Below are 10,642 nucleotides of genomic sequence, written 5' to 3'. Positions count from 1 at the left end.
ATGGGCTCAATCAATACATTTTTCTTCTTCACGACTCTCCCCCAGTCTCAGTCAGTGATGATAATCATTCGTTTTGTTATAGTCGGTAAGACTTTCCTTCGAAACTTTAAAACTTCCGTGTCAATCCATGTCAATCTTTTTTATATATATTTATATATACACACACTCTTCAACCTTTTGTTTAGTGACAGATAGGGTAGATTCAAATCAAATTGAATTTAAAATAATATTCAAATTTGATTTGAATTTAACATAATAAGTTCAAGGTGGGATTTGGGTTGTTAGAATTGTTAAAAAGGAAAAAATTTTGATGAGGTGAGCTCCGATGAATGGCACAAATTACAGCATGAGAGTTCAAACCGAGGGATCAACCATCCCAATTCGAATCCACCAGTGATGGTGCGTACACTGAAGATACTGGTGTATTGCAAGTCACCCAGTGGCATACAGACATAAAGCACTTACAAATTAATTTGTGTAAAAAGGAAAAATTTTCTAATTTTGACTGAGTAAAATTTGCCGGTTCTTCATTTCCCTTGTGATATAAAAACCAATATCAATATAAAAAATTCAAATTCTAACTCTTCCATGGCATTCTGTGAAGATAAATTAATAATAAAATGCTGCCATGGCAATTCCAAAGTCCAAACTCAAAAGGGAATATGACCCTTTCACACAAATCAAATTGGCTGGCGCTGACTCACCCATCCACCAACACGTTTCCTTCGTTATGTCTTCCTCATTCCTCCCTACTTTCCTCAATATATATATAAACCATAACGCTCAAACTCTTTTATAATAGCAGCTGAAAACTCCTGAGACTTTCCGGATTCTTAAACACCTCAAATCCTGGAAAAAATTATTCATGACCATGAAAGAAGAAAACGATCAAATCGTGTCAGCGGCACCCTACAGAGGAGATGAAGAGTATGCACCGATAAAACCAGGGAAACCTTCCCGCAAAGAGAAGAGCAGTAAGTGTATTGTATATTTTCTTCTCCTAATCGTCTTGCTGGTTGCAAGTGCTTTGATTTTGGCATCAATCTTCTTGCATGCCAAGACTCCACGAATTGAAATAAAATCAGTCACGGTGAACCATCTAAGTCATGGCAGGAACGCATCGTCGCCCTCGTTTAACGCAACGCTGGTCGCTGAGTTGACGATGAAGAATAACAACTTTGGTTCCTTCAAATTCCAGAACGGCTCCGGGAACTTCTGGTACGATATTTTTAAAGTTGGTGAGATGAAGATACCGGAGGGCCTGGTGAGAGCTCGGGAGACGAAGACGATGAAGATTAGAGTTCAAGTGAAATCATATGGGGCGCTGAATGAAAAAACAAATTTGACAAGTGATATAAATTCTGGGATGGTAAGGCTGAGCAGCTATGCGAAATTGCATGGGAGAGTCAACTTGTTCAAATTCGTGGAGAAGAAGAAGAGCCCGGAGATGAATTGTTACATGACTGTAAACTTGACAAGCCACTCTGTACAGGATTTAGTCTGCAACTAAATATATTTTTTTTTCTGCCTCGTGTTCTCCATTTTGAAAAGAGAGATTTTTTCCATTTTCCTGATACAGGTGTTATTGAATGTTATGCGGGGGCACTCATCCTTACTCGAATTTATATGAACTACCTCCAATAGGTTATGATTAGCAATTGGTCTTCCGGAAATAGACGAAAGAATCCACAAAACAATGCATCTCTTGAACAATCATAAGATATTTTTCCGAGGGAATTTCAATTTTTTCTCGCCAGTGACAAATCCTGAAAGCACAAGCTATAAGAAACAACACCGCAGTCATACCCACATATTTTCTGATGCACAACTTATTGTAATGAATTTTAAGATTCATTAACCAATTTTTACTGTCCTAAACCAATATTAATTGAGGAAGAGAAATGATAAAGATTGATAGATAATTTCTCTGCATTATTGACAGATAGACATTAACGCGGCTAAAGTGACTTCTCCACTAAGAAATAAGCTATCTTCCGTCCAGTGATTGCTGGTAAAAGACTTGGGGCCGAAGACATTGTGGTAGCTTTTAGAATATGAATACAACTGAAACTCTGTTTCTTTATCTATGTAGAGGAAAAGAGGATCTAGAGGAAAAAACAGAAAAGAGGCACAAATCTCTCGCTAGAGATTTATAGACCGTTAAATATCTTTTAGGGCATTTATTTTACAAATACTAGGTCGAAACACTCTCCCAAAGATAAATGAGAGAAATATTGATATAAGCTTCTGAACAATGAATCAAATTACATTAATGACTTTTATATGTCTCATTTGTCTCAATTTTTATCGATAATTAATACAATAATAACATAATTATTTCACGATTTTGATAATTATTATTGTAATCTATCTTGTACAAAATTTCATAATGCATAATTCTAATTGGTGACAAAAAAGGCATCAAACAAGGCTTCCCTAAGGGAAAATGGGTACACGCTGTATGTGATAGAGTATGACTGGTCCATCCTGTTAGCCTTTTTTAAGATTCTCTACTTTATTCCGTTCTAAGTCAGAAATCCATTAGTTATTCATAACAAATGCTGGAAAAAGATAAAAAGGCGGCAAAGTTAACTGGAAAGCTATAGTGTTCTTTTAGAGGTTGCGTAGGTGCTTGCTCATCTTATTGGACCAAGCAAGCCCATTGGGCTATGTTATTGGATATTTCAGGATCTCTAGGCCCATACTTCTTATGGGCCATAAGTATAATAGGGAAATGATAAAATAAGGTTGCCCATACATCTGAAGAAAGAGTTTGAACATAATTTGTAGAAGAAAGTGTAACTCACAGATTCACCTTCAATGCCCATTTGTAAAGGTAACGATATGGCGGTGAGGAGTGACTCATTGTCTCCTCAGCTACTCCATAGTAATGAAAAACATGGGTATGCCTTTAAGAAAACCTTCGGCTTTGACACTCATAGCTGATGCTCATAATAAATTCAATAAAACTAAGAATACTATTTTATGTATAAATAACGATATGTCATTATATAATTAAATATTATTTTATTTTTAATTTTTAATATATTATTATTTATACACATAATATTACTTTGATAAATTACATTTTTACTCAATTTTAGTAATCATAATCAAACTGCAATGATTTTCTTTCCATGACGGGGATCATTGATGACACTCATCATACTACATACTTTTACATATTATAAAACTTAACCATCTATTATTATATATTGCTATCGCTAAAAAATTAAGAGGGAGACACTTCGAGCATTCAATTTGGAATACAATTTCTGATTTATTTTGTTCAGATAATAACATTGTATTTAATATTTATGACTAAATCATGTTAAAAAGTAAATTTTTTTTTTTTTTTGGGTCTTTGTATATCCACACCGACATATAGTGTGTAGTTATGGGTGGTAAATGAAATTCAGTACAGACTGAATAAAAAGAAAAAGAAATCGACCCAGTACATTTATTTAGCCAGAAAGCAAGTGTAGAATAATTGTGACAATCATTTAAGAGCAATTTAGCTAGGATTGTGTGAAAACTTTTTTAAATTTCCACTTTTGACCGCTTTCCTTGTGAGTCAGTCGGTGAGATGAGCCCATTTTATATGCATTTTGACGTTGTCAACAGGGTTGCTTTCACACGAATGGTTGACAGTAGGCAAAACACTTTGTGACAAAATTGTCTTGCTGGTCGGCTTTTATTGCCAAGTTTTTTAGGCCAAATTCGGCTTCCGTATTTCATATTTCTTTGATAAAGAGCTACCCCATATTAACTCCTAAAACAGGGCTAGGGACATTCTCCCTGACTAGGAGTAGTAGATTCTATTTAGACCAATTCGTGTTTACTGTATTGTTTAATTTGAATGAACTGAATTTAAGTTAAAAAATAATTAACCCATCAGATTTAAGATTAACACTTTAATGATTATTATTATTATTTTTTTGATGACTTCTCTCATCCTGTGACACTATTATTCTAGTTAAACCAAATTATTATGAATTCTAACTTCAATTGAACTCGAGCAATGATGGCTCGACTGAAAATTGAGATTCAGTTCAAAGATATTCCCGTTCGAAATCTTGGGTCTATGTCATTGCTTAAAAGGAAAAATTGAAAATGAATGATAATGGTAGTAGGTTAGAACAGAGGAGATTAATTATTTGCAGGAGGAAAATGTATGAAGCTTGTGGCTTGAAATGTTAAACAGGTTTAAAATATGCAGTCACATGCGTTAAGAAAGAACAAGAAGAAACAAAATTATGACTATGGGCGCTCTGGAGTGCCAGAATAATCACAGATTAAATGAAATGCTTCAAGAGCAAGAATTTTAAGGTCAAAGGTAAATTATATATAATATTCATGTCAAAACCCGACTAATAGTCAATGTCTAAATTTACCAACTATGTGAAGTAACATTAAGATGTACTTTTTTTTTTAACTTGTTTGATTAGAATTTGGGATATAAGCGGGATAAGGATAAATTGGAACTGATCTCATTAAAGCTAAACATTAAATTAAACCCAAATGGACTTGACCCGGATACACCGATTAGGATAAAAGGAAAAACGGAACAACGGAATGGAGCATAGCATAATCGAAGTAATTTAAGAAAGAAACCCTCATTTTAAAATTGACAGTGAAACGACAAAAGGCCATGCCATCCATAAGCAACGTAGCAGAATAGCAGCGGTTTTGTAGGCCCCAAGCGCTGCCACAAAGGGACAGATTGAATCTCCGACGTTACTTGTTAAATTGGCTGGCAACGCCATATGTTCTCATCAACATCAATAACTCCTCCCCATTCCCGAAGACATGATATGACCATCTATCTTTCATTCATATATACATGCATGCAGCCTAAACGTATAAATAATATTAACTCACTGGGAAGAGTAGATTTGGGTTAAATTGGGTTCAAATTTGATCAATCTTTTATACCCATGTACTTAGCGAATTGAATATTTCTAGATTCAAACTTGATAATACAAAAACTTTTAGATTTTTCGAACTCATGCTCGACTAAACCTGACAATCAAACTAGAACAAATGCGCCTTAAGTCCAAGTTCAGGCTCCGGCAGCGAGTGCTCTCCTCTCTGACTCACACCCCATCTTGAGCATTGCTCTCTTTATTACTTTAACAAAAGATAAATTTTTTTAGTTCTTTTTTCACTGTTCTGGTCTCCGCTTTCCCATCTTCGCTGGCCATTAAAGACACTGATTAATCCGGAACCAGCTCGACTACCCATAAATAAGAATCCAATCTATCCTCTTAAACTCTTATTATATGAACAAACATGAATCAAATCACTATGTTGATGAGGAAAGATAGATAGAAAGATCTGATTCTTGCTTCACTTTCAGAGAAAGAAAGATACATGAGCTTTCATATACTCACCAGTCGTCATCACTAAACATCTCCAAACTACTATTTTACTTACCCTACCTAGAACTTGTCCATTGCAAAAATAAAATGAAAATTTATAACTAGATAAATTTACAGAGAACAAGATACGCTACAACACTACTGATAACGACGTCAAAGGGAGATATTGATATCAACTTGGAACCGATTTTCCCGCTTTTTGGGTTTAGCAGCCCGCAAAGCTCTCTTCTTTTCCTTCAATGGCTGATTTTTGATGAGACGGGTCACTTACAGATCTCGGTAACAGAGAAGACTCTGAATCTGGGAACAAAATGCATAATCTAAGTTTAATTTCAGAAAAAAAAAGAGCATTTTTGAAATAATATGGAACTGGGTTTTTAGTTAATTACCTCTGGAGGCATTGAAGGATCTTTTGCAGTGTAAAATGGCGCTTTGAATTCCATCCTGTTGTTGCAGCAGTGAATCGTCTCTCCTGGAAACAACAGGCGCGGCTGGCGCTGCAGCTACGGCAGACGAAGCCGATCGGCTTTTCGCCAAATGCTTACACACAACTCTCAGCCTTTCCGGAATATTTGCCTGCTTTTGACTCTTGACCTGATTTTCACTGGCCTCCGTCTCAGTCTCTCTATTCTCTGCAGTTGCTTTCACAGGGTTTGACTTTTGACCGGCCGTTGACGGTGGTGACTGAACGGGTTTGTTGGTCATTGTGCCCCCTAAGTTTAACTGACCCGAGAACTTCAATTTCTCCCCGTAACGTTTAGAGACGCGAATGTAAAGAGGCTTAACCTTTTTCAAGTATTTCTGCATGACATCCTTGGAAAATTTTTTCTCGTCAGAGGTTGCTGAATATTCGAGATTCAATGGGTTCTGTGACTTCCTTGAACTGCTGTTGTCTCTGGTGAACATAGACACAATAGGAACTTCCTCAACTTTGAACTTCACTGTGAAAAACTTGCTCTGTTTTTCTTTTTCTGTTTCTTGCTTCTGTTGCTGTTTGGGAACAGATCCGTTATTTGCTTCTGTTTTCTCAGAAACATTATTTTGTTGTTTCGATTTCTTGAAGCCCAACATAAAGACTCGAAATTTGGTGGCGGATTTCAGCAGAGAGACTGGGAATTGTGGCCTGGAATTGGGCTCGTTTGAGTTGAACACGAGTGAAGAAGGCTCAATGGGCACGAGTCTACCTTTAAAGAACAAATCTTCAGATGGAGAGAGTGTAAGGTTTGGATCCGCAGGTTCGTTGTTGTTGCTGCCGCCGTCGCCACTAGAGTTTGAGGAAATCGTGAATTTGAACTCATTCACGTCTTCCTCTTCAGAGTCAGCATCGTCGTTTTGGTTCTCTTCATCATTTTTATCATCATTATCCACCTCCTCCTCCTCCTCTTCTTCTTCTTCAGCTTCGTCTTGAACCGCGAACTCCAAGTCAAAAAAGGGGCCATCATCGTCGTCGTCGTCGTCGTCATCCGTCTCTGCAGACTGATGAGTAACGGCCGTGACTACAGTGGCGGCGGTAGTGCCTAAATTAGCACCAGCACCATCACCGTCACCGTCACCGTCACCATCACCGGCACCGGCAACACCGCCACTAACAGAAGCAGCAGCAGCAGCAGTAGAAGCGCCAGTACCACCATCGCCACCACCTCTCCAGTACTTGAGTAAGCTGAAAGCTTCCATGGTTGGGAGAGCCAGAATAACAAAGAGTGAGAAAGTGAGAAAAGTATAGGGGTCTGATAGTTGCTTTTTAGAGAGGGTAAAAGGAAAAGTAAGTGGGTTATGGAGGACCTTAGCTTAATGGAGAGTGCAGCAGCCTGATACTAGTCCTGAGAATGGGTGACAGACAGGAGTCAGCTCCAGAGACCACAAGGGCAATCAGGTAAACCTACTTACAGAGAAGGATGGAAAGTTGAACCTCCAGGCATCGCTTTTAATTTGTCTGGTTTTGAATACGGAGTTGCAGGTCAGTCATGTGAGAGCAGTCTGTAAGTCAGATATAAATTTCACACTGACGACACACCAATAACAACTGGGCAAGTACTATGTGTACACTATACTGAACGCCTACCACTGTAATTTTTATATATATGTATGTACATATAAAAATAAAAAATAAATAAAGTAAATAGTATTAAATATAATAAATAATATTAATAATAAGATGTATAATATGAATAAAAGAAAATTTATATTTAATTAGAGTTAAATTATCAAATTAAAATTTTTATTTTAATTTAATTTAAATTAAATTGGATATTAATTTAAATCAAGATATTTTCAGTTTTAAGATATCCTTAATTATGATCATAAATTATTTAAACAGTGTTGTCTTAATCTTATCATCTGCTTTAGACATTCTGACTAAAACATTTAACTAGTTTTGGTTATCATCTCCAAAGGATGTGGATGTTCTTACATACCAATATCCTCACGTGATTTTGGACATGGGATTTGTCTAAGATTTTACAAATACGGGTTTTAAAAAAAAAAATTTAACTACTGTTAAAATGGTAGTTTAAAATTTTTGGTTAATATATTGACAGTAGGCACGTGTAGTGGGGGACCTGTAACTAGTTTTAGTTCCTGATTTCATAAAGTTTTGACTTGAAATTGAAGAGTTGCAGTTGAAATGTCTAACCAAAACGGAGAAACGGTCCACACTTGAAAGATAATGACTGGTTCCGTGTTTCGTTTTGGAAATGTGAAGTTAATGCGTATATGTACTTGCTTTGTATTGCTCCAAATCAAAAAGATTTTCTTGGTTCTTGAGTGAGATTTAATTGATAGCAACCGTCTGATGAGTGCACTGGACTGGACAAACTTCATGATCAAACTTCCCACAAGTTTATGCATGGGTCCCGGAAAATTGACCTTTCAACACCTGAATAATCATCTTCTTCTTCAATGGTTCCAACCATCAGTACACTCCAGCTAGTTACCACTAGGGATGGAACTCGAACCGAGAAATTAGTATTCAATTTAATTCAAATTGAATTTGAGTTAGAGTTATATTTCAATAGTTTAGTCTGAATTTCTCTTTAACATACTATTTATCCCACTATTAACGTTCTTTAATAAGATCAATTTGAACGAATATAAACTTAAACTGATAATTTATTATTTAAGTTGAATTCAAACCAATCCATATTTGAGCTCGGTTAGATTTGAATCTAACTTTATGTCTAACTCTACATATAAGTGAGAAGACTCCCATGAATTGGTAAAATGCTAGTGCAAAGGTTTGATGCAAAGGGCCTGGTTTCAATGATGTCCTTCCCCAGGAAAAGACCCCAGCAGCGGTACAATAATAGAGCCAATCAATTTGAAAAAAAAAAATGAAGAAGGCTGCCTGCAGATCCAAATCCAAAGAGCACCATTATTTGACAATGTATGTAGAGATTCAGAAGCAATCTTCTTTATTTTTTTCAAAATATGATAGATACATGCATGAGAGCTTGAAGGTTTTTCAGGCAAAAACTTTAACTTTACCCAACAATTGCAGGATTTGCATATATAAAATATATGAAATCTTGATTTATTAAAAGTAAAAGTGGGCAGGGCAGGTCTATATGCATGCTTTGCTTTGAAACTTTTCTAAAGTGTAGCATTCTTTCAAAAAGTAAGTCAAAGACTTTTATTACTAGCTTCCCATTCCCAACTTAAGCCTGCTGCAATTTGGAGTTCACCATGCAACTGACATTAAAAATTACATTACAATTCACCTGCCCTTTACATATTCCAATGAACTGGGTCAATCTAAGTAGCCAATTAATATACGTAATTTATAGTTATAAGTTAAGGTGTAAAATAAGTACTAGTAAAAAATTAGACACAAAATAATTTTTTAATGTGTTTTAGTTTGCCGTTCAGAAGCTTATGTTCATAGTTATGACGTTAATATTTGTACGTCAAGATTAGAAAAATCATCAATTCAACTTTCATTAAATTTTTCAGTTAATTATATAAATAAAACCGTTATTTTATCATTAATGTTAAAATAAATAAAATTAAAGCTATCTTCTCTCTTTAATTTAAAAAATTAATAATTTTTTTCTATCTAAAAAATTGAAAACTTGTATTTTTTTTTTAGGATTTGATTTTTACAAATCCGATGATTACTTCAGGAAGGTCGACACTAGCTTCCTCTTTGGTGGTTTCCCAACATAGAAACCATCGAAAAATAGACTGAAATGGTTAGTGATTTGTGCGATGTCACACTGATCTATGTGATAGTTAAACTCAAATCCATGTGACCTTGCATATATTTATGCAACTTTGCATAAATCACCAACCATTTTAATTGGGTTTTTAGTGGTTTTCACATTGAAAAATCTTCAAAGAGGAAGGTGATGGGAAGACCGAACAATGACGTTCTTGGAATGGTCGCCGGATTTGTAAAAATCAAAACACGGAGGGCGAAGGTGGTATGAGCTATCACTCTTGTTGAGTCGTCGGTCTGCAGATAGGGAGCTAAACTTAACCTTGGATTCTCTGTATACAAACGCCAACTTTAGTTCTTAAAATGAGATCTTCAAATCTCATCCAACTGTTTGTCTTGTTTATAGATAGAGAATTTTCCAAGTCTTGAAATCTGCCCCACAGTTGATACATGGTGGACATTAAATAACAAGAGTGTCCTGAAAAGAATATGATTTTTGTCTTAAATAAAAACTCATATGAAAAAATTATCAATATTGTAATCACTAGTTTTGTATTATTTGTGGGATTTGCTTTATTTTTAGGATAAAGGTTGGCCCATTAATCTTTCTTTTTTCTTCTTTTATTTATTGTCGACAACAATCAGTGTCCCCCATCCTCTTTATGGCTTTGAGCCGCTATAATTTTCGAGGTCCGGCTGCATAATTTTGTTGCTACTTTGTGCTTTATGTTATGGTAGAATTATATGTAATTTCTTTTTCGGGTTTCAAAGTACCAGCACAGTAGGCCATTCGACACAAAGCTACACGTTTGCTCAAACTCAGTTGTTTATAGTTCCTGCATACCTTGACTCTTTAACCAAACGTTTACAAAGAACTGGTTTTGAATAGTTACGGAGTATAATTATTAATATCTTATAATATATGATATATATCATTTAATATAATAAAATACAATAAAAAATTATACGTATCATGAAATATATCAAATTAATACGATACAATGAATATATCATAAAATACAATATGTATTAAATGATATCGATATATTTTAAAAAAATAATATAATAAGAGTGTATATAAAAAATCTTAAATTTCTTATAATATTTG

General features: G+C 35.1%; 2 protein-coding genes across 2 annotated transcripts; one reads left to right on the top strand and one right to left on the bottom strand.

Annotated features, from left to right (window-relative positions):
- Nucleotides 1–688: 688 nt before the first annotated feature.
- LOC123211306 (late embryogenesis abundant protein At1g64065) lies at nt 689–1,574 on the top strand. The gene has a single exon (XM_044629933.1). The coding sequence runs from the start codon at nt 866–868 to the stop codon at nt 1,508–1,510; it is 645 nt and encodes a 214-aa protein (XP_044485868.1). The 5' UTR covers nt 689–865; the 3' UTR covers nt 1,511–1,574.
- A 3,750-nt stretch (nt 1,575–5,324) lies between these two features.
- LOC123211305 (probable membrane-associated kinase regulator 2) lies at nt 5,325–7,380 on the bottom strand. The gene is made up of 2 exons (XM_044629932.1): nt 5,771–7,380; nt 5,325–5,681 (listed from the first exon to the last, which is right to left on the bottom strand). The coding sequence occupies exons 1-2, from the start codon at nt 7,053–7,055 to the stop codon at nt 5,587–5,589; spliced, it is 1,380 nt and encodes a 459-aa protein (XP_044485867.1). The 5' UTR covers nt 7,056–7,380; the 3' UTR covers nt 5,325–5,586.
- Nucleotides 7,381–10,642: the final 3,262 nt, after the last annotated feature.

Source organism: Mangifera indica, chromosome 3, assembly GCF_011075055.1.
Source record: "Mangifera indica cultivar Alphonso chromosome 3, CATAS_Mindica_2.1, whole genome shotgun sequence".
Taxonomy (NCBI): domain Eukaryota; kingdom Viridiplantae; phylum Streptophyta; class Magnoliopsida; order Sapindales; family Anacardiaceae; genus Mangifera; species Mangifera indica.
Note: the sequence above shows the minus strand (reverse complement) of the source record. Positions and strands in the feature narration are given on the sequence as shown.